The sequence below is a fragment of the Pseudogymnoascus destructans genome (genome assembly GCF_001641265.1).
Source record: "Pseudogymnoascus destructans isolate 20631-21 unplaced genomic scaffold scaffold_8, whole genome shotgun sequence".
Taxonomy (NCBI): Eukaryota; Fungi; Ascomycota; class Leotiomycetes; order Thelebolales; family Thelebolaceae; genus Pseudogymnoascus; species Pseudogymnoascus destructans.
In genome coordinates, this window is record NW_020167527.1 from 906174 (window position 1) to 933006 (window position 26833).

At 46.1% G+C, this 26833-nt stretch overlaps 2 protein-coding genes across 2 annotated transcripts; both read left to right on the forward strand.

The window, feature by feature from the left end:
* Positions 1-14490: 14490 nt before the first annotated feature.
* VC83_03950 (uncharacterized protein) lies at positions 14491-14811 on the forward strand (the record flags this gene model as incomplete). Its single annotated transcript, XM_024467588.1, has 1 exon — positions 14491-14811. The coding sequence occupies one exon, from the start codon at positions 14491-14493 to the stop codon at positions 14809-14811; it is 321 nt and encodes a 106-aa protein (XP_024324816.1).
* A 404-nt stretch (positions 14812-15215) lies between these two features.
* On the forward strand, positions 15216-17145 carry ACH1 (acetyl-CoA hydrolase). Its single transcript, XM_024467589.1, has 4 exons — positions 15216-15440; positions 15500-15750; positions 15800-15937; positions 16033-17145. The coding sequence occupies exons 1-4, from the start codon at positions 15296-15298 to the stop codon at positions 17083-17085; spliced, it is 1587 nt and encodes a 528-aa protein (XP_024324730.1). The 5' UTR covers positions 15216-15295; the 3' UTR covers positions 17086-17145.
* The last annotated feature ends 9688 nt before the right edge of the window (positions 17146-26833 follow it).

Sequence of the window (26833 nt, forward strand, 5' to 3'; positions counted from 1 at the left end):
GACCGGCTTAAAACTGGGCGACCTGTTGGGCTGGGAGATTCCACTGTTGCTATAGACACTGTAACGGGTGCCGCCGTTACAGTACATGTGGTATATAAAGCGTGTTACGGTATTCCGGGCAAGCCGGAATACTGTAGTCTTTTTGGCTCAGTGGGATGTAGCGCGAGCATAACTGTACATCGTTATAGGCACTTACTGTAAGGATGCCTGTCCCTCAGTGACGGAAAGGATCTGAGTCGGGCAGGTTACGGTCACATGATAAGAGTAGAAGGCAGGTTATTGTTGGGGGAAATGGACAATCCCATGGGATACGGTAGTCTTTCGCGCCCAAAATGGCACTTTTCTCCGTGGGACTATCTAGTTCCCCAGTCGGTCAGAGTACTGAGCTGAGGTTTCAGCTCAGTGTATCACTTCGGTTTGGGGTGTAGGGACCCAAACCTTCGGGGTTTTGGGGGTTTCTCCCAGGCCTACAAATAGCGTACGTAGACCCGTAGTTTAGTGAGCAATTCAATTGATTATATTATCCTATATACGGTATTCTACTGTTGAAGCCTCTGTTCTGCTGCCCATAAGAGATTAATTACGGTGACCGGAGATTATCACACGATTCTGTGTGTGGTTCTCCGTACTCCGCAATTACCTCCAACAGTTATGTTGGGAGTAATTCTGCGGTGCTGGGATATAGGGCCAAGAATGTATGTAAATCCCCGATTACCGTAATTAGTCCCGGGCGCACCAGAACAGAACGCTTCACTGTAGTACAGTAAAATAGAATAAATGAATCAATTCAATTGCTCCCTATCCTACGGGCCTACGTATCCTATTTTAGGAGCAGCAGATATACTTTAAGGAGTGTAAGGTCAGTATCTTCGTGAGAGACAAGAACGGAAAGAAGGATAATGGGACAGTGTGGCCCGAGAGGAGTGGGCAGTGTATTGTACCATCAGGCACTGACCTATACTGTTTTGGGGGACAATTGCAGATGGAGTAGCACTGTGTGCAAGGTGGTCGCATTCTAAGTACATAGTTTCTTTCGTATCTGAGTACCTTCTTCCAACCCAAGAGAGAGACCGATAATAGCCCCTTCACTAGACTCATGCAGTGTTGTCCTTGAGGTGGGTTGCGCTGGGCAGCTTCCTTTGAGCAGGAGGTAAGTGTAAGGACACAGGGCACCCAGCTCACAGTAATAGCATATGAGAGTGCGAGTAAGAGGCTAAACGGATGCTATCCTATAGGTCTACTACGAAGGATACAAAAAAGATGAAGAGAGGAACCCCCATTGGGTCAATCTCGTTAAGTACCCGAAACGGGTCCGACTCGGCTAACCTGTTGGATGGGGGATCTTATCGTTCTCCTGGAAGTCTATAGACGAATCAAGAGGGCTAGGTCAAAAATACTAACAGTATATTAGGTGAGAAATACATTCAGACGAAGCGGCTACCATTGATCACTCAGCAAGCTCACCCTGCTTTTTGCACACTATGTTGAGGGCTGAATCTCCTCGAGAAAATTGGTTCTTAGGCAGAGGCTACTCTGGACTACCTCTCGTCTTGCTTGTAAGTCTGAGCTAGACAGAGATTGTTGTGCTTCGCAGTTTGTGTACTTGTGATTATGGAGATCGTAGGATTATTGCCTATATAATATCAACAGCTGCATGACGGATGAAGAGTCTCATCTGTACTCGCCTTAGATTGTAAGGACACAGGGCACCCAGCTCATAGTAATAGCATATGAGAGTGTGAGTCGGAGGCTAAACGGATGCTATCCTATAGGTCTACTACGAAGGATACAAAAAAGATGAACAGAGGAACCCCCGTTGGGTCAATCTCCTTAAGTACCCGAAACGGGTCCGACTCGGCTAACCGGCCCAAACTCTCCCCACGTGACTGTAACCTGTCCGACTCTGATCCCTTCCATCACTGAGGGTGGAGGCATCCTTACACTACCCCACCTCTTAAGAGAGTGTTTTGTCCACGAAACACGCTGTGAGAATCATTTCCACAATATCTCTGAATGGTATCTGTGAGAAGAGCGTTCTATGTTGGCAGGATTTCTGTTTGTAATTGCATCTGTAACAATGCTGTTTATGTTCCGTGTTGAGAAGGTGCATTGTATGTCATGCTAGAGCTGGCCGTATCGACTCCGTTTAGTGTGCGAAACCAGGGTTTGCTTTGTTCGCTCTGGGGTACATTCCTGGTGTTCCAAGTGGACTCTGAATCGCATCCGCAAAACGTCCGAGTTGAACTGTCCTAGGTATGAAAGGAGAAGTGGCCGCACTAACCCGATTCAGGGTTCATTATTGTAAGCCAGAGTATGAGTACGTAGCACTTCTTCTTGTTGTCTCCAATAACAACGCCAGCGACTAACCATCCGAGAACAGTAAGTGACCCCTTCTTGTGGATTGTGTGGCAGTGTGCTAATCAATTGGATAGAATATTTCCAATCCATGAGAACGAGTAGGTGATGGGAGCGCGATGGGGCGTGGGTGATAATGTGTGCTGGGCTGACGGAATTCACAGAATTCCAACTTGACGGTGCCGATTCTGACTCCCGCCGGAGCTTTGTCGGGCGTGTTTCGTGTCCTCTGCCTGTGCTGCCTTCAGGCCAAAGCTCGTGGCATCAACCATCACGATTGTGTCTGGTCCCCCGCCTCCTCCAAGTGTTAGTACTGCACAGCGCAGCACTCCACCTGCGTTCCGGTGAGTTCCCTTGTGCTGTTCTGTCTCTGTTGGCTTTTGCTAACAATTTGCATAGCTTCCCTGGTTCCTCGACGAGGAATACAGTGTCCTTGCTGCCGCCGAAGCAGCCGATCCTTGTGATCCCACCACCATAGAAGCCGCTGCCGCAAAGGCAAACCGGGTGGCCCTTGTGGCCACCCAAAGCATTCCAAAATTCTGCTCGGCTGCCGAGCGCGACTCCTATGAGGAGCTCTGCGCAACGCGCGCCGCCCTCGAGGCGGGTCTGGCCGTGAGTATCCCCCTGCTTCAACACCGGAGGTAGTGAGAACGTAACCCAAGTATTTTGTCCTGGTGACGTTGAACTTGCATTTATTTAAATCAGCTTGGAGTCCAGCTTCTCGGAGACACTGTAGGACCTTATGCACATGTTCTATGTGTTCTGTAGGGTCCTCTTAATAGATTAGTCTAAGTATGCGGTACAGAAGTCATCTAAATATTGCACCAGGACGTCATTCATATACCGCTGATAGGTTGCGGGACCATTCGTTAGTCCAAACGGCAGCACTTTGCACTTATAGGATCCATAGCGAGTCTGAAAGGTTGTGTACTCTTCCGAGTCAGGGTGCATCCGTATACGATGGAAGGCTTGTCTGATATCTAGCTTCGTGAAGATTTTTGCTTTCGACACCTGTCCTAGTAGTTCGTTGATATGCAGGATGGGGTAGGGATCGTTCCAGGTGAGACCGTTTAACTTCCGGTAATCGATGCAAAATCTTAATTGCCATCCTCTTTCTTTACAAATAGGATAGGGGATGCTAAGGGGCTGTTGCTGTTGATGATGAAGCCTTTCTCTAGGTTCTCTAACAGGTATTGCTTGGTAGCCTTAAGTTCTTCGGTGCCCTGTCGATATAACGGGGAGAAAGAATTTGGTAAAGGGGCTTCGAGCTGTATCTGTGGTCGTATATGCGGTGTGGGGGGATTCGATCCGATTCCAACTTCGAAAAGACATCGGTGTACTTCCGATGCATATGCGGAAACTTCTGCTGGATGAGGCGGAGCGTTTCTTCATCCTCTACCAACTTCTTTTCATGGATAATCTGGTCAATTTCGTAGATGCTAGTCTGAAAGAACCGGAGTCGCTTCGCATCGTCTCGTGATGGAAGGCATTGGCACTGATTTCACATATCCGCATGGGCGTGAAACTAGGTACCAGTTTCACTAGTAGTGGGGGAAAAACCTCTTGGTTTCGGGTAGGGCTCAGTGGCATATCAGTGATCTCTTCATAGTCTGAAGGTATCACTTTCATGTTCATCGAGCATCTGCCTGCACGGCGTCTGTCTTCACGGTGGATTGCAGCATCCCTGCGATTCGCATCCGGCTGGTATGCGGGATGTCGAATGGACGTTTCTTGCATGTAGTAGGGCAAGGTAATCTCCTTGCTCCAGCTAGGAGTCGGCGGGTACTCCTTTGGCCATACTAACCAGCTCTTTGCAGAGTCGAGTAGTATTCGGAAGCAGCTGAAAAGCTTCTTCCCAATTATCACATCTTGTGCTCCGAGGTCCAGGAGTACAAAGGGGCAGTTATATATTCGGCGTCCTTCGACTGTTAAGTGTAACCGAATATACTCCGATACGTGGCCTTGGATTTTGCGATGAAATCCACATATGGGTACAGAGTAGGGTAGTTTCCGTATGGGGCTCTGAAGTGCTTTCGACAGTCGTATTGCGAAAGGCTTGTTAATGACGAGGTAGCCATTTGCTCCTGTGTCTGCTAAGGACTTCGTTTGGACCCCGAGTCCATTCATACTCAGGGTCGTGTTGACTAAGAACTGGGTACCTCCCACGAGTTCTTGTAAGTCTAGTCCTCGCAGGTCACATTTGCGTAGACCTAGGAAGGAGCCTTCTCCTAGGCCTCGTCATTTTCCTCGAGGGACGCATCCGATTGAAGTTCCATGGCTTCTTCCCATAGTTCTTCTACCTCGGGGTCGTTACGGTCAATTTCCTTGATAGTAGCGTTAAGAGGGCATTTGTCCTGGAAATGGACGGGCTTGCCACACTTGAAACAGTTCCCTGAGGGCGCAGGGACTGCGGTTCTCACACGTTCCGGTATGGCTGGCTTGGGGAGGAATGTGGTTCAGGTGAACAGAGTGGGTGTGGCTCAAGTCGGCTTCGACGCTGACGCCCTTGCCGTATCCGTGGTACATGTGGATGTCCTTGCGAGAGCGGGTAGCAGATTCAATTCGTTGTTCCGGCGCCGTTCCTGATCGAAGGCGGTAAGTTCTTGTACCATGGTCTGGTAGTCTCCATTCCATTGGTTTTTGATGATCGCAACTCAGCTGCGGAATTGGGGAGTCAACTTGTTCCATATGTACCAAAACCATTCCGACTCGGAGACTTGTCCTGTGATAGCTGCACTTTGGAAACGAGCCTTGAACTCTGGGAAGGTTTCGCTAGCATGCCCTTTCTCTCCCATTTGCCGGTCGTCGAAGAGGTTCCTGGCCTGTTCCGTCTCATTGCCTGTGAGGTAGTATGAACCTAGTAGGTCCATCATCTCCTCAGCACTGCGTAACCCATGCATAGCGGACAAGTATTGGGGCTCTAGGAGGTCTTAGCCAGGCCGGTCATAGTTCCCCATATCAGTGCTCTTCTCGAGACGTCGGTAAGGTAGTGGTCCTCATTGACTACGAGTCGGTCCCGAATTGAAGCGCTCCATTGTAGGAAGGGATGTTCTATCCCATCGCTGAGCGGAGTGATGCTCTCAGAGATGATAGATATCTTATAGCGAGTCGGTGGGTCCTCGGTGAGCATTCAAGACATCCTTGGGATTGATGGATAACGAAAGTCCTGAAGAGGCGGCAATTGAACTGTCTCAGGGGTGTTTCGTGTGGTGTAATGGTGGGTGCACCAGATGTGAGAATCTAGCCACCCAAGGAAGGGATGATTTTACTAAGACAACACACTGTCTTAGGAAACAGAGCCAAAGGGTTGTAGCTTAGACTATTCCACAACGCAGCAATCAGGTGTGTGATGTAGTGAAGTTGTTCAGACAAGTTGCAACAAATGTTGAGTCTGGGAACTCAGGGGTAAGTCAGAGGTTAACACCTCACTGACTTTTCAGAAACAAGGAGTAACAAGATAAATGCTTGGAAGCTTGTAAAAGACGGGGAAGTATGTGATAGTCGATTTACTGTATTGCCTGCTTGCCCTTTCTTAAGGAAAGGGCAATCCTATTTATGCCAAAGGAGTGTAGTTCTCTCATTTTCCATGACTTTCCATGACTAACCAGGCTTGGTAAATGTATTAGAAATCAAGTGCGACCCACAACTAGCTTGCTAATCATGTAGTGAACGTAAGAGAATCCCATAGAACCATCTCTTGGGTTCCTAGCCTATAGGAAGTGAAAAGGAGGTCCAAGGTCAGAGTACCTATAGACAAATTATGTCATAACTTAACCAATCTTGTGGGTAACTAAGGAGCGATGACGTGTAATGAATCATAGAGGGTTGTAGAAGCTTCTAGAGCTATCGTTCATGTTCCTAGGCCTCTAGTTGGTAGAGATATGCCATGTGGTAGTATTGGCCCACCCCCTTAAGGAGGAGATTTTCTTAATAACTTGTTCAATGAGTGTTCAAATGATATGCCGTGATGTATGTAGCATAAACAGATGTAGTAGAAGAGTTTGCAGCAATCGTTGAGTAGTATTGCTTCTGTTGTTGGTGTGATAAGCCAAGATATGTATGGTGACTTGTAGGTTTGAGGAGGAGATTTCTAAGTTTGCTCTTGAGTTTGATAGCAAACTGAGTGCAACGAATGTCAGTATGACATGTGGGAGGCATTCGTTTCTCCGCAGCTTCGACTGTGGGTATGGGGGCGTCCACCGGCGGTGTGGACGGGATTCTGGTCTGGGTTGCCATCAGGGTAACTAGCAGATCCTTCACCTCCTGTATCTCTGCTTCGAGGTGGGCCATTCGACTCGGGATGTCTTCAGATGGCACAGCGATCGTAGCTGCAGCGGTGGTTTGTCTGGTAGTCATTCTAGGCAGTTCACCATCATTGTCTTGGCGTGTGTTTGATGTCGGCTTTTTCGACATATTGCCTCGGGTGTGTATCGGTACCAATATGAAGGAGCTTAACTTCCGGTAGCTCGTAGCTATCAACGCTCTTGTCCACAATTTACTCTGTGCTAGGAGGGGGTTCTTAAGGATCTCGTATCCTATTTGGCGCCAACGCATCAACGACTTTACCACCTTGTTCTGAAGAGTCAAACCCTGATCCACTGGCTGTCCGTGAGCTGTCTGGAATCACCACTATTTGAAGTAGTCAGGTCTCTTCTCCGAAATGTCACCGACTCGCGATCAATGTTGTAATGGTAGTTCTCCTGAGTCATTATGGTGTGGGATATTATTGAAGTACGGCCATCCCCGGCAGACATAATCTTTTTTGTATAATGTATGGACACAGGGCACCCAGCTTACAGTAATAGCATATGGGAGTGCGAGTCGGAGGCTAAACGGATGCTATCCTATAGGTCTACTACGAGGGATACAAAAAAGATGAAGGGGGAACCCCGTGAGTCAATTCCCTCAAGTACCCGAAACCCATCCGACTCAGTTAGCCCACCCAAATCATCACACGTGACCCCGCAGCTACCCAGAGTCTGCTCCTTAGAATGAGAGACAAGAAGGCATCCTTACAGAAAGAGTCCACCGTTCGGACCAATATACCAGATGTCAGCAGCAGCGCTGGACGTACTAAAGGAATACATTGATGAGAACCTCGCAATAAGGTTCATTCGACCATCGAAATCACCAGCAGGAAGTCTAATACTATTTGTGCCAAAGAAGGACAAGAAGCTAAGACTCTGCGTGGACTATGAGGAACGAATAATGTCACTATCAAAGATAGATATGCTTTACCTTTGATAAACGAACTACATGACCTGTTCTAGGGAGCCAAGATATTTACCAAGCTGTACCTCAGAGGTGCCTATAACCTGCTTCAAATTAAGGAAGGGGATGAGTGGAAAACAGCATTCTGCACTCGCTATGGCTTGTTCAAATACTTGTTTATGCCCTTTGGTGTCATACTGACATTCGTTGCACTCAGTTTGCTATCAAACTCAAGAGCAAACTTGGAAATCTCCTCCTCAAACCTACAAGTCACTATACATATTTTGGCTTATCACACCAACAACAAGAGCACTACTACTCAACGATTGCTACAACCATCTATGATTCATTACACGCCATCGCTCCTTAGTTACTGGGCCGATATTACCACATAGCATATCTCTACAACCCTCTATGATTCATTACATGACATCACTCATACTACCACATGACATATCTCTACCAACTAGAGGCCTAGGAGCATTAACGATAGCTCTAAAAGCTCCTACGAACCTCTATGATTCATTACATGTCATCGCTCTTTAGTTACCCACAAGATTGGTTAAGTTATGACATAATTTGTCTATGACATAATTTGTCTATGACATAATTTGTCTATAGGGGTACTCTGACCTTGGACCTCCTTTTACTTCCTATAGGCTACAAACCTAAGAGATGGTTCTATGGGATTCTCTTACGTCGACTACAGTTACCAAGCCTGGTAAGTCATGGAAAGAACTACACTCCTTTAGCATAAATAGGATTGCCCTTTCCTTAAGAAAGGGCAAGCAGACAATACAGTAAATCGACTATCACATACTTCCATGTCTTTTCCAAGCTTCCAAGCATTGATCTTGTTACTCCTTGTTTCTGAAAAGTCAGTGAGGTGCTAACCTCTGACTTACCCCTGAGTTCCCAGACTCAACATTTGTTGCAACTTGTCTGAACCACTTCACTACATCACACACCTGATTGCTGCATTGTGAAATAGTCTAAGCTACGACCCTTTGGCTCTGTTTTCTAAGACAGTGTGTTGTCTTAGTAAATTCATCCCTTCCTTGGGTGGCTAGATTCTCACATCTGGTGCACCCACCATTACACCTTGTCTGCTTCAAGCTTCAACTATTTCTATAGCAGCACTTCGATACTACAATGGAGGACGACCAAGCTCCTACAACTACTGCTGAACAGCAGATTCAACAACTGTTTGCCTTTATACAAAATATAGCAAACAAACTTGAGAATTTGGAAAACACCTTTCAAGCCAACACTTCAGCAACACAATCCTCAACTCAGACACATCATACAGAGCTTCCCACAGCTCCTCTGGCTATGTCGGGTACCCCAGGTGCACTTCCTAAAGTGCAAACACCAGATTTATACCATGGAGACAGGAGGAAGTTGAAGGGATTTCTTATGCAACTGGACATCTACTTCACCCTCAGTCCTCATCAGTTCACCTCAGACATTCAGAAGATATATTTCGCTGCCAGCTACCTCCGTGGATCTGCATTTAACTTCTTTGAGCCATATCTTAGAAGACTTAGTGGAAAAACCAAAATACCACTACACCTTTGATTACCTCTTATGACCAGTTTCAAGAGGAACTTACCAGGACCTTTGGAGACATCAACGAAACTGCTACAGCAGAAAGAGAGCTACAGAAGCTATGTCAAAAGACCTCTGCTGCTCAGTATACAACAGAATTTAGGAGAATCACTTCTCACTTGACTTGGAATGAAGAAGCCTTAGTCTTCACTTACTACCAAGGGCTCAAGAGCTCTATTAAGGATGAACTCAGCAAAGAAGAACGCCCTACAACACTTCAAACGCTTATAGAGAAAGCTGTCAGACTTGATGATAGGCTTTTTGAAAGAAGAAAGGAGAAGAACCAAGACTGGCATCCAACAAGAAATTTCAACAATTACACCTCTACACCAACTGCTAAGGACTCAGCACCTGAACCTATGGACTTAGACGCCTCTATAAAGAGATCTACAGCAAATCCAGCACCTCAGCCTACAAGAAGCCCTCAAAAACTGAAAAGGGGTAAACTTACTCCTCAAGAAAGAAAACACAGAATGGACAACAACCTTTGTTTATACTGTGGCAAAGGGGGGCACAGAATTCAGGAGTGCTATTCAGCACGGGGGAGTGCTGATTCAAAACATATAGCAGCCTCAGACACAGTCACAGCTGCTATTCCTGAAAAACTTGAAAAATCGCCACCAGGCACAACTTCAACTGAGACTACAACTTTTCCCCTAGACAACAAAGGTGTGTCGATGGTGCTTTCTCAGAGTTTCACACACCTGTTAATCCCTATTCAACTCTACCACCTTGCTTGTCGTCGATTGAGTTGTTTAGTGGTTGTAAAGGTCAAGAGATTTGAATGGTCACTGTAAATAGTGATAGGATAGTTTGCCCCTTCAAGGTAGCATCTCCAATGCTTTAGAGAACATACTATGGCAAGCAGTTCCTTATCTGTAATGGGATAGTTTTGTTCGGCTGCTGATAGCTTTCTTGAGTAAAATGCCACAGGCTGTAGCTCTTCTTGTTTGTCTTTTGGAGCTTGGTATAAGATTCCAGAAATAGCAAAATCTGAGGCATCTGTCTCAAGAGTGGCAGGTTTCAAGGGGTTAAAGTGTAGTAACATTTTCCCTTCTTTGAATTCTCCTTTAAGAGCATCGAAAGCATCTTGCTGTGTCTTATCCCAGTGATACAAAGTGTCCTTGTGAAGTAATTGAGTAAGGGGTAAAGCCAAGGATGTATATCTTGGTATAAACCTCCTGTAATAGTTGGCAAACCCAAGGAAAGACTGAACCTCTTTAATGCTGGAAGGAATAGGCCACGTTTGTACTGCTTTTGTCTTTTCAGGGTCCATCTGAATGCCTTCTGTTGAAATTCTATGTCCCAAGAAATCAACTTGAGACATATGGAAAAGACATTTCTCAAGTTTGCAAAAGAGTTGTGCTTGAGATAGCTTCTCTAAGACTTGTCTAACATGTAGAACATGCTCTTGAGTGTCTAAAGAGTATATAAGAATGTCGTCTAAGTAGACAACAACAAAGATATCCAAGTAAGGTCTTAGAATATCATTCATGAGAGCTTGGAAAGAAGCAGGTGCATTGGCAAGCCCAAAAGGCATTACCTGGTATTCAAAATGACCATAGCGTGTTCTGAATGCTGTCTTCCACTCATCATCTTCCTTGATGCGTATCAGGTTATAAGCTCCCCTGAGATCTAACTTGGTAAAGATCTTTGCTGAAGAGAGCCTATCCATGAGCTCAGGGATAAGGGGTAAAGCATATCTGTTTTTAACAGTGACTGCATTAAGGCCCCTATAATCAACACAGAGACGCAAGGAGCCATCTTTCTTCTTGACAAAGAGAATAGGAGCTCCTGCTGGTGAGGAAGAAGGTCTGATAAAGCCAGAACTAAGGTTCTCATCTAGGTATTCTCTGAGAGTTTTCAGCTCTAATTCAGATAGAGAGTAGATAGGGCCGTAGGGAGGCATTGAGCCTTCTGCGAGTGGTATCTCATGGTCATAAGGCTGGTGCTTTGGCAGAATTGATGCCTTTGCCTTGTCAAAAAGATGTTGGTAGTCTTGGTATGCTAAAGGCAAAATGACCTCCTGAGATGATTTCTCCAAATCTGAAGTAGCTGCTATCTCCAGGACAGGTTGGAAAGGTTTAACCCATATCAGAGATGATATATCGTCCATAGTTTGGTCAAAATCCTTGATCTGGGACAAGTCTGAGTCTTGGACCTGAATAGGGGTAACTGAGGCTTGAAGGGTTTTTTCAGTATTGAGCTCAGGATTTGAGCTAAACCCAAGCGATAAATGCTTCCAATTGATAGTTGGATCATGCCTTTGAAGCCATGGAAGACCTAGGATGACTGGGTACTTCATTGGTATAACATCTAAAGAGATGGTGTCTGAAAATGTTGATTTTCCTAGGGGAATCTCAAGTTTGAGTACTGGGGTGTTGCAGGTAATGGAACCTGAACTGATAGGAGTTCCATCAATGACTCGGAGCAACTCTGGAGTGCGTTTGGGAATTGTAGGTAACTGGTGTGTCAAGATGAGGTCTTGAGATATAAAGTTGCCTGTTGCCCCCGAGTCTATCATAGCCCTTGTAGATAACACCTGTTGTTTGAATACAACTAGGAGGTTTTGACTTTGTTATAAAACATGTCTCAGGGGCCAAGAATCAAAGAGCAGATCTCCTCTCAAGAAGACATGACTACCAAGATTCTGCTAAAACAAGCAATACAAAGGCCCTGCTAGACTCTACAAAGCTTATAGCAGCATCTTTAAGCAACCCTCACACTACAGAGGACTTAGAGGGAAACTTATCCCCTCAAGACCAAGTTGCCCCCATTACCTCTTCTCAGAAACCAGAGACCTTTAAAGACTATACACCATCAGCAACACTTCTTAAAGCATTCAAAGATGCTTACAACCACGATCCCTTTGCCAAAAGAACTTTGGAATACCTCCAGAAGAAAGGCTCCTCTCTTGAGAAAGTTGGACTACAAAATTTCTCAAAAAATCAGCAAGGACTTCTCTTATTCAAGAGCTATATCTATGTCCCAAGGGATAAACGATTACAGCTACACCTCCTACAGCAGTTCCATGATGTTCCACAATTCAGCAATCAAGTGTATGATGTAGTGAAGTGGTTTAGACAAGTTGTGGCAAATGTTGAGTCTGAGAACTCAGGGGTAAGTCTGTAAGGATGCCTGTCCGTCGGACAGGTTACGGTCACATGATAAGAGTTAAGGCAGGTTAGCCAAGTCGGACCCGTTTCGGGTACTTAAGGGGATTGACCAAACGGGGTCCCTCTCCCTCAGTGACGGAAGGTATCTGAGTCAGACAGGTTATGGTCACGTGGTGACAGTGAAGGCAGGTTAGCCAAGTCGGACCCGTTTCGGGTACTTAAGGAGATTGACCCAACGGGGTTCCCCTCCTCATCTTTTTTGTATCCTTCATAGTAGACCTATAGGATAGCATCCGTTTAGCCTCCGACTCACACTCTCATATGCTATTACTGTGAGCTGGGTGCCCTGTGTCCTTACAAGGTCAGAGATTAGCACCTCACTGACTTTTCAGAAACAAGGAATAACAAGATCAATGCTTGGAAGCTTGGAAAAGATGTAGAAGTATGTGATAGTCGATTTACTGTATTGCCTGCTTGCCCTTTCTTAAGGAAAGGGCAATCCTCTTTATGCTAAAGGAGTGTAGTTCTCTCATTTTCCATGACTTTCCATGACTAACTAGGCTTAGTAACTGTATTAGAAATCAAGTGCGACCCACAACTAGCTTGCTAATTATGTAGCGAACGTAAGAAAAACCCATAGAACCATCTCTTGGGTTCCTAGCCTATAGGAAGTGAAAGGAGGTCTAGGGTCAGAGTACCCCTATAGACAAATTATGTCATAACTTAACCAATCTTGTGGGTAACTAAGGAGCCATGACGTGTAATGAATCATAGAGGATTGTAGAAGCTTCTAGAGCTATCGCTCATGCATGAACAGATGTAAAAAAAGAGTTTGCAGCAATGGTGACTTGTAGGTTTGAGGAGGAGATTTCCAAGTTTGCTCTTGAGTTTGATAGAAAACTGAGTTAGTACCGCATGCCTAGAAATTCCACTCTAGAGCTGATGAACTAGACAGTAGATGCAACGAATGTCAGTATGACAGTGTCCTCTCTTACCTTAGCTTATAGCTAAGAACCCTAACACCTCCTGTAGTTAAGAGTAGTCATTAGACTTCTAAAACACCTTAAACTATAAGAGAGCTTAACTTTCAAACAAAGCATATTAAGAACTGCATTATATAGCATTCGAATGGCTCTCCTAGCTTAATTAATGAGGTACTAAGCCAGCTTGCTAAAGGAGCTTAGGTTATGATGCATTCTGCTGTTATATCTACTTAAGGCAGAAGTTAAGGCTCTATAAGCGGCAAATGAATAGAAAAAGAGGAGGGAATGGAAGCGCAAGAGGCGTATAATGCAAGGGGGTAGTGTCTCTGTACAAGAGGGAGAGGATATCCTCTAGAGTGCTAAGGTTGATGCTTAAGTCTATCGGAGGTGGCAAGTGAGACTACTTAGCAGGTGGGGTCTAAGGCAAATAACATAAACTAACAAGCCTATCCAGATCGCAATTCTGGTTATAACTACGGATCTGCTGTCATAGTCAAGGCTGGATATCTGGTTCGCACAGCTACAACGAAGGGCAACACCCTTCAATTGAGCGGTGACTTCAACGCAACGACCCCGTTTGAGGTTATTGGCGCCCCGAAGTCAGCAAAGAAATTGACAATCAACGGTCAACCTGTTGCTATCGAAACATGCAATTCCACCGGATCATGGCATGGCCTCGTTAAATACCAGCGCCCATTTATCAATATTCCAAACCTGGAGAGTCTTCAATGGAAGTCTACCGATGCCTTGCCTGAAATTCAAACCAACTATGACGGTTCAGCGTGGCCTTCTGCGGACAAGAAAAAACTAGCACAAATACGTATAGTAACGTGACTACTCCGACCAGTCTTTACTCTAGTGATTACGGTTTGCACATCTATCGCGGACATTTCGTTGCAACTGGACAGGAGACTACCATCACCATTTATACTCAGGGAAGGAATGCATACGGCACTTCCGCATGGCTCAATGGAGTCGACCTGGGCTCAATGCTGGCAATGCAACAGTTGGCGATACAAACTAAACATACACACACTCCCCAAGGGAAAGCCATGCGTTCTGACGATGTTGATGGACAACATGGGATACGACGGAAACTGGGTTATTGGGTCTGATTCAATGAAGAACCCGAACGGTATACTGCACTACGAATTCGCAGGCAGAAAAACAATCAGATACCACTTGGAAACTCACTGCAAACCTTGGCGGCGAAGATTATGTTAAGACTCGTGGCCCACTGGACGAAGGCGGCCTATTCCCTGAAAGACAAGGCTGGCATCAGCAGAAGCCTCCCACTAACGGCTGGAAAGCTTGAAAGCCAACAACCTGTACCTCCAAAGCAGGAGTCGCCTTCTACACTGCTGAATTGGATCTCCATATCCCCAATGGATGGGAAGTACCGCTATCTTTCACCTTCAAGAAGACAAAGTCAGATGAAAAATTCCGTGCTCAGTTGTACGTCAATGGATACCAGTTCGGTAAATACATCAACAATGTTGGTTCCCAAGTGGATTTCTCAGTTCCTCAGAGAATTTTGAATTATCAGGGTTCAAACACAGTGGCACTAACGCTCTGGGCTCAACAGCCAAGCGGTGCTAAGCTTGACGGCCTGTCCCTAACTGCGAGAACTCCTCCTATGCCCAAATATGCGAAGAGAGCCGGCGCATATTAAAAAGCATATCGGCGATCAATACGGAGTCTCGATATTAATTTTAGACTGCTGGGTCATTTTGCCGCCCCAATTCAAAGAATTTCCAGTCGTCCGCTGGCTTTAGAACGGCTGGTTTGGTGGAGCTTCATACGTCACTGGCCGAGCCTTGCCGCCAGCCAATCAACGCCGATAATTATTCCCGATGTCGCTTTTGACGCTTATTCTGTCGGTAACCGAACCGTTTTAGATTTAGCGCGGGCAATCTACGTAGTTATCATGTATTATGCTTTTCCTCAATTTTGGTTTCCAATATATTTGACGATTGACTGCTTTGTTGACTACGTTTTAAGTTAAAGATTGGTCGCTAAACTATGTCTGCTCCCGCAATAGCTTCGGCGGCCTTGAAGTCCAGAGTGAGACGGACGAGCTTATACGACAAAATTTCAAACCCAGAAGACTTGATTAAACTGTTCCCCAATGGATCGTACATTGGCTGGTCTGGCTTCACCGGAGTAGGTAGGTGAACAAGTGAATAATGGAACAAAGGAAGATAGTTAATCTAATATCCAACTTAGGTTACCCGAAGATGATCCCAACTATGCTTGCGGACCATATAGAGAAGAATAACTTGCAGGGCAAGTTGAAGTATTCGCTTTTCGTGGGCGCATCATCGGGGGCAGAGACGGAAAATCGCTGGGCCGCACTCAATATGATCGAGCGGAGGTCACCCCATCAAGTCGGGAAGTCCATTGCGAAAGGCATCAATGAGGGACGCATCGAGTTTTTTGACAAGCACCTGAGCATGTTCCCTGCAGACCTTGTCTATGTATGTATATCCCCAAAAACGCCAAAAAGGAATGCTCACATGACTGCAGGGATTTTATACCAAAGACAGGCCGAAGCCTAAGCTCGATGTTGTAATCGTTGAGGCTACGGCCATCACGGAAACCGGGGGCATTATCCCAGGTGCTTCTGTCGGAGCTACTCCAGAGTTGATCCAAATGGCCGACAAGGTATGTCATTGTATCCCCAATGCTCAGGTCGCCTGATAGTTCTGTCAGGAGACTGAATATGCGATGCTTGCGAGAGTTCACTGACCATGAGAAAGATTATTGTCGAGGTCAACACATCCATGCCCTCGTTCGAGGGCCTCCATGATATTACTATGATGGACCTCCCGCCGAACCGCAAGCCCTATCTCATCATGGCCCCTGAAGATCGTATTGGCACGAATTACATCCCAGTTGACTCTGAGAAGATTGTAGCAATTGTCGAGTCGAACTATCAGGACCAGACCCAGCCTAACAACCCCGCCGATGAAGGCTCGAAAGCGATTGCTGGTCATCTCATAGAGTTCCTGGAGCACGAAGTTAAGTACGGCCGTCTACCAGAAGACCTCCTACCTATCCAATCTGGCATTGGAAACATTGCCAACGCTGTCATCGGCGGCCTTGCTGAATCTAACTTCAAGGACCTGCGCGTCTGGACTGAAGTCCTGCAGGACACCTTCCTCGACCTTTTCGATTCAGGCAAGCTTGAGTTTGCCACTGCAACCTCAATCCGCTTCTCCCCTGACGGTTTCAAACGCTTCTATGATGGCTGGGATAACTACTTCGACAAACTCCTTCTCCGCGCCCAGCAAGTCTCCAACTCACCCGAGATCATTCGCCGCCTAGGTGTCATCGGAATGAACACCCCAGTGGAAGTTGACATCTATGCCCACGCCAACTCAACCAACGTTATGGGCTCGCGAATGCTGAACGGAATCGGCGGATCTGCTGATTTCTTGCGAAACAGCAAGTACTCCATTATGCACACTCCATCCACCCGTCCCTCCAAGATCGACCCCCACGGAGTCTCCTGCATCGTGCCAATGGCCACCCATGTTGACCAAACGGAGCACGATCTGGATGTCGTGGTTACCGAACAGGGCCTCGCTGATGTACGAGGACTAAGCCCCAAGGAGAGATCGAGGGTCATTGTGAACAAGTGCGCGCATCCAGAGTATAGGCCCATGCTGGAGGACTATATTGCCAAGGCGGAATTCGAGTGCACGAAGAGAGGTTGGCTGCATGAGCCACACTTGTTGTGGCAGAGCTTTGATATGCATAAGGCTCTTGACCAGGAAGGGTCTATGAAGAAGCTTAAGGGGTGGAAATAAATGATATAATTAGTTGGAGAGATTGAACGGAGATTGACTGTAGTTAATAATATAGCGTGATAAATACACGTAGGTTGTATATTCTATGAATGCGCAAGGACGATGGCCTATATGTGCGCGGTATATAACTTGGTCAAGGCCAGTGTTCGGCAGATACTACCCAGGTAGTATCTAAATCCTCACCAGGTAAGGTAAGTATCTAGGCGACCTTGCCCAGGTAAGGTAGGTATTTACAGATACTTTAACAGGTATTTGAGCCTCAATTAAGAAAAATGAAGCTTTGATAATTACTGTAGACAATGAAATGTGGCGCTATAGAAGTGACAACCCGCGACCTATAACAAAATATAATACTGCAAATAAGCCTTATTTCTCAGCCTCGTCATCTGCATCATCCCTGTCGCTGTCAGCATCTGGCAACTGACCCCAATTCCGTAAGCAGAGTAGATATCTAATTGTTAATGGTGATAACTTGTTTCGTTTCTTTGTGATAATATCACTGCCATTGCTAAATACCCGCTCTGATGGGGCAGATGTTGCTGGAATTGCTAGATGGTCTCAAGCAACTTGAGCAACTATTGGATACTGATATTGCTTTGAAGACCAATATTTAAAGATGTCTGTATGCTCACCTGGCCGTGGTTCAAGCATCCCCCGTTTCCATTCTGGCTCTTCAAATGATATGCCTTCTGATGCAAATAAGTCTTCATCAGAATCCGGGTCTTGTTCTCTGTTATTTGCATTTCCTAATGCAAATGAAAGTGCTGTTTCATGTTCAATGCGCTCTGTATCAAGATGATATTGTTGTGTCTTGTATTTTCTGCAGACGTCTTCAAACTGAGCTCTTGCCCGTGATCTTCGTATATCATCTATACTGTCTGGATAAATCTTCTTAAATATGATATGATTCATCCGTGGATCACAAATTGTAGCTACAGCTGAGTGCTTGCATTGTTGGTTTGTTGCAAGAGTATAATACTCATGAAGCTTTAGATACGCAGCTGCGCATTCAATACCAATTGAAGAGTGCTCGCCAACATCATGTTGCATCTTCTTGACTTTATTGATCATTTTTAAATAAAGTGGAATAGCAAAGTTTAGTATTGGATAAGAATCACTTTGTAGTCGTCTTGATGGTTTTAAGAATATTAAGAACAGTTGTTCATGATCCTTCATAATGGCCCAATCTTCTGTAGTTAATGCAATGTCTTGCATACTAATATCAAGTTGCTGCGTTGTGCAAACTGCTGTAATTGGTATTTGGAGGTTTAGTGCTGTATGAAGCATATGATATGTTGAATTCCAATGCACAGGCATATCAAGTGATAACTGCTGTGGCTTTAAGACTGCTGCTTTAGTTTGCCATTGTAAAGCATCCTTCCATGCTTGTCGATTGCGGAATACATAAATATGCCTTCGTAATTTTTCCAGAGTGTTCATAACCTCTAACGTAAGTCGTGGCGTAACAGGGAGAATGGCGTAAATGGGATAGTGGGGGAATATCGAGAGGATCACCAAACCAATGTAAACTACCAACATGGTGTGAAAGCGTAGCCAAAAAGCCGAAGAACTAGAAGTTTATTAGCACAAGCCTTTGCTGGAGTTAAATCTGGATTATACAAATCTTCGTACGGTGCTGCAAAGGCTTTACACCTCCGGCCAGACACAGTCCTTCAACGCATCAAAGGGAAACTGTCACAGAGAGTAGCTCAACAACAACAACAGCTGCTATCACCAGCGAAGGAGCAGACAAAGTGGATTAAGGTGCTAACAATTAGTGGATATGCACCTAGTCACCATATATTGTGGGATATTGCTGATGAAATCCGTGTCAACCGATGCCGCGTTTTCGAAACATCGCACCTCAACACTCAACCCGCCCAATATGCGCAACACGAACAGATTCTGAACTTTCCCCTCGGACAATATTGGGTCCCACGCTTTATAAAATGACATCCGCATCTACAAATCCAACTAGGCAGACGGGTCGAAGCACAAAGAATGAGTGGGGTTACCAAAGATGTGTTAACATGGTGGTTTGATGCGTACAAGGACCTTGTGGCGCGTCTAGGAATATGTAAGGATGTGGTGAAGTGCCTGTACTGCTAGGAGTTGCTGGCGCAATTCCTCAAAAGCAGCCTCGCATTCGTCTGTCCATCGGAACAGCTCCGAGGGACTAGTGATGGTGGTGAGGGGCTTTGCTATTTTGACAAAATTGCGAATGAATTGTCTATAGAAGCCACAGAATCCCAGGTAGGACTTCACACCCGTAACAGTGGTCGGTCAGATCCGGTTACGAAGGGGTTCGATTTTGTCAGGGTCCGCTTCGACACCGGAGGTAGTGAGAACGTAACCCAAGTATTTTGTCCTGGTGACGTTGAACTCACATTTATTCAAATCGACTTGGAGTCCAGCTTCTCGGAGATGCTGTAGGACCTTATGCACATGCTCTATGTGTTCTGTAGGGTCCTCTGAATAGATTAGGATGTCGTCTAAGTATGCGGTACAGAAGTTGTCTAAGTATTGCATCAGGACATCATTCATATACCGCTGATAGGTTGCAGGACCATTCGTTAGTCCAAACGGCAGCACTTTGCACTTATAGGATCCATAGCGAGTCTGAAAGGTCATGTACTTCCGAGTCGGGGTGCATCCGTATGCGATGGAAGGCTTGTCTGATATCTAGCTTCGTGAAGATTTTTGCTTTCGACACCCGTCCTAGTAGTTCATCGATATGCGGGATGGGGTAGGGATCGTTCTGGGTGAGACCGTTTAACTTCCGGTAATCGATGCAAAATCTTAATTTGCCATCCGCTTTCTTTACGAATAGGATAGGGGACGCGAAGGGGCTGTTGCTGTTGACGATGAAGCCTTTCTCTAGGTTCTCTAACAGGTATTGCTTGGTAGCCTTAAGCTCTTCGGTGCCCTGTCGATATAACGGGGAGAAAGCATTTGGTAAAGGGGCTTCGAGCTGTATCTTATGGTCATATATGCAGTGTGGGGGGATTCGATCCGATTCCAACTTCGAAAAGACATCAGTGTACTTCTGGTGCATATGCGGAAGCTTCTGCTGGATGAGGCGGAGCGTTTCTTCGTCCTCTACCAACTCCTTTTCATGGATGATCTGGTCAATTTCGTAGATGCTAGTCTGAAAGAACTCGGAGTCGCTTCGCATCATCTCGTGATGGAAGGCATTGGCACTGATTTCGCATATCCGTATGGGTGTGAAACTAGGTACCAGTTTCACTAGTAGTGGGGGAGAAACCTCTTGGTTTCCGGTAGGACTCGGGGGCATATCGGTGATCTCTTCATAGCCTGAAGTTATCACTTTCATGTCCATTGAGCGTCCGCCTGCGCGGCGTCTGTCTTCGCGGTGGATTGCAGCATCCCTGCGATTTGCATCCAGCTGGTATGCGGGATGTCGAATGGACGTTTCTCACATGTAGTAGGGCAAGGTGATCTCCTTGCTCTAGCTAGGAGTCGGTGGGTACTCCTTTGGCCATACTAACCGGCTCTTTGCAGAGTCGAGTAGTATTCGGGAGCGGCTGAAAAGCTTCTTCCCAATTATCACATCTTGTGCTCCGAGGTCCAGGAGTACAAAGGGGCAGTTATATATCTGGCGTTCTTCGACTGTTAATTTTCAGAAACAAGGAGTAACAAGATCAATGCTTGGAAGCTTGGAAAAGACGTGGAAGTATGTGATAGTCGATTTACTGTATTGTCTGCTTGCCCTTTCTTAAGGAAAGGGCAATCCTCTTTATGCTAAAGGAGTGTAGTTCTCTCATTTTCCAAGACTTTCCATAACTAACCAGGCTTGGTAACTGTAGTCGACGTAAGAGAATCCCATAGAACCATCTCCTAGGTTCCTAGCCTATAGGAAGTTAAAGGAGGTCCAAGGTCAGAGTACCCCTATAGACAAATTATGTCATAACTTAACCAATCTTGTGGGTAACTAAAGAGCGATGACATGTAATGAATCATAGAGGTTCGTAGGAGCTTTTAGAGCTATCGTTAATGCTCCTAGGCCTCTAGTTGGTAGAGATATGTCATGTGGTAGTATGAGTGATGTCATGTAATGAATCATAGAGGGTTGTAGAGATATGCTATGTGGTAATATCGGCCCAGTAACTAAGGAGCGATGATGTGTAATGAATCATAGATGGTTGTAGCAATCGTTGAGTAGTATTGCTCTTGTTGTTGGTGTGATAAGCCAAAATATGTATAGTGACTTGTAGGTTTGAGGAGGAGATTTCCAAGTTTGCTCTTGAGTTTGATAGCAAACTGAGTGCAACGAATGTCAGTATGACAGTCGGTAAGGTAGTGGGTCATTGACTATGAGTCGATCTCGAATTGATGCACTCCATTGTAGGAAGGTATGTTCTATCCCATCGCTGAGATGAAGGATTTTCTCAGGGATGGTTGATTTCTTATAGTGATTCGGAGGGTCCTCGGTGAGCATTCATGATGACCTTGGAATAGATGGAGAACGAGTGTTCCGAAGAAGCGGCAATTGAACCGTCTCAGGGGTGTTTCGTGTGTGAGGCGTTCATTGCTCCGTAGCTTCGACTGTAGGTATGGGAGCGTCCACCGGCGGTGTGGACGGGATTCTGGTCTGGGCTGCGGTCAGGGTAACTAGTAGATCCTTGACCTCCTGTATCTGTGCTTCGAGGTGGGCCATTCGACTTGGGATGTCTTCGGATGGCACAGCGGTCGTTGCTGCAGTGGTGGTTTGTCTGGTAATCATTCTGGGCAGTTGACCGTCGTTGTCTTGGGGTATGTTTGATGTCAGCTTTTTCGACATATTTCCTCGGGTGTGTACGGTGCCGATACGAATAAGCTTGACTCTGGTAGCTCGTAGCTATCAACGCTCTTGTCCACAATTTCCTCTGTGCTAGGAGGGGGTTGTTAAGGATCTCGTATCCTATTTGGTGCCAACGCGTCAGCGACTTTACCAGCTTGTTCTGAAGAATCAAACCCTGATCCACTGGCTGTCCGTGAGATCTCTGGAATCATGGCTATTTGAAGTGGTCAGGTCTCTCCCCCGAAACGTCACCGAGCCGCAGTCGATGGTGTAACGGTAGTTCTCCTGAGTCATTATGGTGTGGGATATTATTGAAGTACGGCCGTCCCTGGCAGGCGTGATCTTTTTTGTATAATGTAAGGACACAGGGCACCCAGCTCACAGTAATAGCATATGAGAGTGCGAGTCGGAGGCTAAACGGATGCTATCCTATAGGTCTACTATGAAGGATACAAAAAAGATGAAGGGGGAACCCCGTGAGTCAATTCCCGTAAGTACCCGAAACCCATCCGACTCGGTTAGCCCACCCCAATGATCACACGTGACCAGGGGGAACCTTGTGAGTCATTTCCCTCAAGTACCCGAAACCCATCCGACTCGGTTAGCCCGCCCAAATGATCACACGTGATCCGCAGCTACTCAGAGTCTGCTCCTTAGAGTGAGAGACGAGAAGGCATCCTTACAGATGGAAGGGATCTGAGTTGGATGGTTACGGTCACGTGGGGAGAGTTAGGGCCGGTTAGCCGAGTCAGACCCGTTTCGGGTACTCAAGGAGATTGACCCAACGGGGTTCCTCATCATCTTTTTTGTATCCTTCGTAGTAAACCTATAGGATAGCATCCGTTTAGCCTCCGACTTGCACTCTCATATGCTATTACTGTGAGCTGGGTGCCCTGTGTCCTTACAGAATACAAGAACATAACATGTATAACATGGACGAGACTGGATTTTCGATTGGCACTATGGAGTGCACTCAGATCATCGTTGATTCCACACTCCGTACGTGTCACCAGGTACACCAAGGCCAGCAGGAGTGGGTTTCCGCTGTCGAATGCATCTGCATGGATGGAACGACCATCAACCCTCTTATTATATTCAAGGGTCAGAATGTCTTACAAAGCTGGATCTCTCCAGAAGTCTTCGATAAATGGCACTTCTCTGCTAATACAAAGGGTTGGACAAGCAACTTACATGGCATCGAGTGGCTAAAATGCGTGTTTGAACCAGCAACGCATGCAAAAGCGACAGTCAATGGAGGACAACAACAACGGTTACTCATATGCGATGGCCACAATAGTCATATAAGTGGAGGCTTTATATCCCATTGTATGCAAAATCGAATTTCTATCCTTGTCCTCCCACCACACACTTCACATGTGCTGCAACCGCTCGATGTCGCACTCTTCGGCCATTGAAAAAACACCTCACAACTATGCTCTCACACTTGAATGAAGCGCAACTTACACGCATACAGAAAGCAGAATGGTTATCTGCATACATCAAAGCAAGAGCAATTGCACTATCTACTCATAATACTATGTCTGCGTGGAGGGGCGCTGGTCTACGACCTTTCCAACCTCAACGGGTGATCCAGATGGTGACACTTTCACAGACAGATGCGACAGATGACTGACCAAAAACACCAACTGAGTACAATATTTTCGACACTGTCTTTCAGAACAGGAGCCCACCTGACTGTTCTACATTGCGCAAAGCAAATGCTGTCTTGGTTGCGGCTTTGGAGACACGTACAATCCTAAATACTCCCACCACTCGATATATCCATCGGCTGGCAGATGAGACTGAGCGACTCAACACACGCAACTTCTTACACCAAAGCGAGGCAGATAACCTACGGTCCAGAATGTAATCAAGGACAGCACAGAGCAAAGGGAAACGCGCAATTTTAAAGGGCCAATTCCACATAACTACGGAAATTACGCTCCCAAGTCATCGAGGCCAAGGAGGCCACCTGACAGAAAGCGACCACCAAAGGCAAGACAGCGACAAATATCACTGTACCCGACCAAACTAAGGATGTTGAGGAGGAAGATCACCCAGAAGAAGAATACGACTGCATTATAGTTGAATACTGAAGTAGTAATACTCTGTTTTTCGCTTTCTTCATGGTTGGTCTTCCCCCACTATCCCGTTTACGCCATTCTCCCAGTTACGCCACGACTTACGTTACATGAGTATCTCTAGTATGTGGAATCTCAGCTGCACCTTGCTCACACTGGTATGCTTCTGTCTCTGTATCTGCGTCAGCTTTTAAGCTCTTAAGAGCAGCTTGTACAATACTTATAATATGTGCAATGCACCGAACGTCGCCTTTTTAACAGTAAATGTCCAAGGTTGTTGAGTTGATGTTTGACAGTTGCTTGCTAACTTCTCATATTCTGAGAGCATTGTAGTGTTTGCTGATGCATTGTCTCGTGTGCATGTAAAGATTGCACCTGTGATGTCTAGACTGTCTGTTACTGTAGCTAACTGCTCAGCTAAGTACTCGCCGCTGTGAATAGGCTCTTGAAGATGTATTACATCAAGCAACTTTGACCTTTGTTGCCATTTCTCATTAATCCAATGAGCAGTAACAGCAGCATACTCAGTATAGTTCTGAGCAGACCATGCATCTGTCGTTATAGATATCCAGCCTCCATTTAAAATATGAGAGTGGAGTTCTAGTTGTAGTATGCCTCAGTGATATGAGAATTGGCGTTGTAGCTCTCTGTGTAATGTCCTTGAGGAAAGTGATAATACAGATGGGCTTAAGAACTGTATTAACTGACGATATGAATAGCTTTTGACAATGCGTAAGGGCAAGTTGTTAGATACTACAAATGATAGTACTAGCTCTCGGTATTTTGCTGGATTGGGCAAGGAGCACAATCCTTGATTCTGGAGCTGCAATTCATGTCTGTAACGACCGTATGAGGTTCTACAACCTAAAGGAATGTGAGGACGGAAACTACCTCTTAGCTGGAGACCAGAGAGTAAGGATTGAAGGGTTCCGGTCCATGGACATCAAAGTCCAGGTTGGAAAGGACACAAAGTCCATACGAACCATACCACTCCACAAAACAGTATATTGAAAAGCTGGTTGAGAAATTTAATATAAACGGACCTCCAGCGAAGACACCACTTTCTCCTCAAGAATTACGCCCTTTTGAAGGCACGGCGACCCCAGAACAGATTCTGGGCTATCAGCAGAGAATAGGCTCATGCCTATACGCCGCGATTCAGACTCGACCAGATATTTCATTCACTGTTGCAAAGCTTTCTCAGTTTCTCACGAATCCTGGCCCTGATCACCACTCTGCTGCATATAGACTCCTAAGCTATTTGTCAGGAACTCGGACGCTAGGTATCCAATATGGCGATACGGATGAGGAAACGCCTTATGAGGCTATTTTCACGTCTCATCCTATGCCCGCAGCCCCTGAGGGGGTGGGATCGAAGGACAGTATGACTGAATTGAAGGACAATACGACTCAGGGCGTGAAGCGCTATTTCCAACCTTCGAGCGATGCCTCATTTGCGGACAATCCTAACCGCAAGAGCTCCCACGGTTTTCTATTCAAGCTGTTTAACGGACCTATCGCCTGGATGTCCAAGAAACAGACACACGTCTCCACATCGATGACTCAAGCTGAGTTCATCGCCGTCTCAGAGGCTGCGAAGGAGCTTATCTGGTGGACGAGACTATTCAAATCGGTCGACTTAGACCTTCACGAAGATCCTACAATTGGTTGCGACAATCTACAGACAGTGAGGCTCCTCAACTCGTCAGCTCCCAGATTAATCACGAAGCTGAAACACGTCGATATACTGGGACACTGGCTGCGTGAGCAGGTGGATCTTGGCGCCATTCATGTGGAATGGATGCCAACAGGATAGATGCCTGCCGACGGATTTACGAAGGCTCTTCCAAAGCAAAAACACGACGTATTTGTCCAACAGCTCAACCTGGTGAACCTCCGAGACCATATTCAAAAGCTATAGATCCAGGAGTCAAATGTCACGGCGAACAGACGCGAACGGACAGGCAGGTTGGCAGGCACTCTGCGACACCGAACTATTGACGACACACGTTGATCGTGCCTTTGAATTACCTTCTATTTGAGCTCAGTTTCCTGATATCTCCACGTTACCTGAGGGGGTGTCTCAGTTGGGGCTGAAGCTGTTCATGTCACGTGTTCGATATTCTCATGTAGATGTCTCACATATAGAACTATATAGGCTTAGTTTACTCACCGAGTGCAACATCCTGGCACTGGCTCAGGACGTTGCTCTCCAGACAATATATATTCTATTGAAGCCATTCTTGATATATCAGTTGGTTGATCGCTCCAGTGATTTGTACCCTAGCGCCCAACTAAGACTTAGCCGTAACATGTCAGTGGTGAGGTAGAGACTGAGCGCTGAGTGACCGCGCTAACGATCGAATACAAAGCTCCTCATAAGTTGACCTTAGGGCATATTTATAAAGGTCTTGCCAAGATGAACCTGGACGAGGTTGTGGAAGTAAGCAAGAATGAAAGTGTGGCAATTTGCTGTCGTCGTTTGGTGGCCGCTGTGATTATGCAACGCTTCTCATATATGGTGAAGGCTGGGGTGGAATATGGCGAGATCTACACTGGTGAAGCAACGATATTCCTGCGCATTCCTGACGATCTCTTGACCGTGTACTACTCTCTATCTGTTCCAAAGGGAGATGTCGGGGCGTCCACTGGCTGGGACGAGCGTGGAAACGAGCCCAATCGATTGCATATGACCGCAGTTGGTCAGGCTGTAGCATTTACTCTTCGCGCGCTTAAAACGCCTCCACGCAGTGCACAATGGATAAGGAAAGCTCTGCGTCAGCTCAAGACATGGAATGTCGTCGTTAAGGAGGTCGAGGATGCCGTCGCCGATGAGGAAGTTCTGTCTTCGGAGTATCGCCCTTCA

What these genes read in the sequence shown, in the direction of transcription:
- ACH1 (XM_024467589.1), top strand. Translation starts at nt 15,296, where the DNA reads ATGTCTGCTCCCGCAATAGCTTCGGCGGCCTTGAAGTCCAGAGTGAGA. An exon ending in GTCTGGCTTCACCGGAGTAG is followed by an intron (nt 15,441 to 15,499) that starts GTAGGTGAACAA and finishes TATCCAACTTAG; the next exon opens with GTTACCCGAAGATGATCCCA. An exon ending in TCCCTGCAGACCTTGTCTAT is followed by an intron (nt 15,751 to 15,799) that starts GTATGTATATCC and finishes ACATGACTGCAG; the next exon opens with GGATTTTATACCAAAGACAG.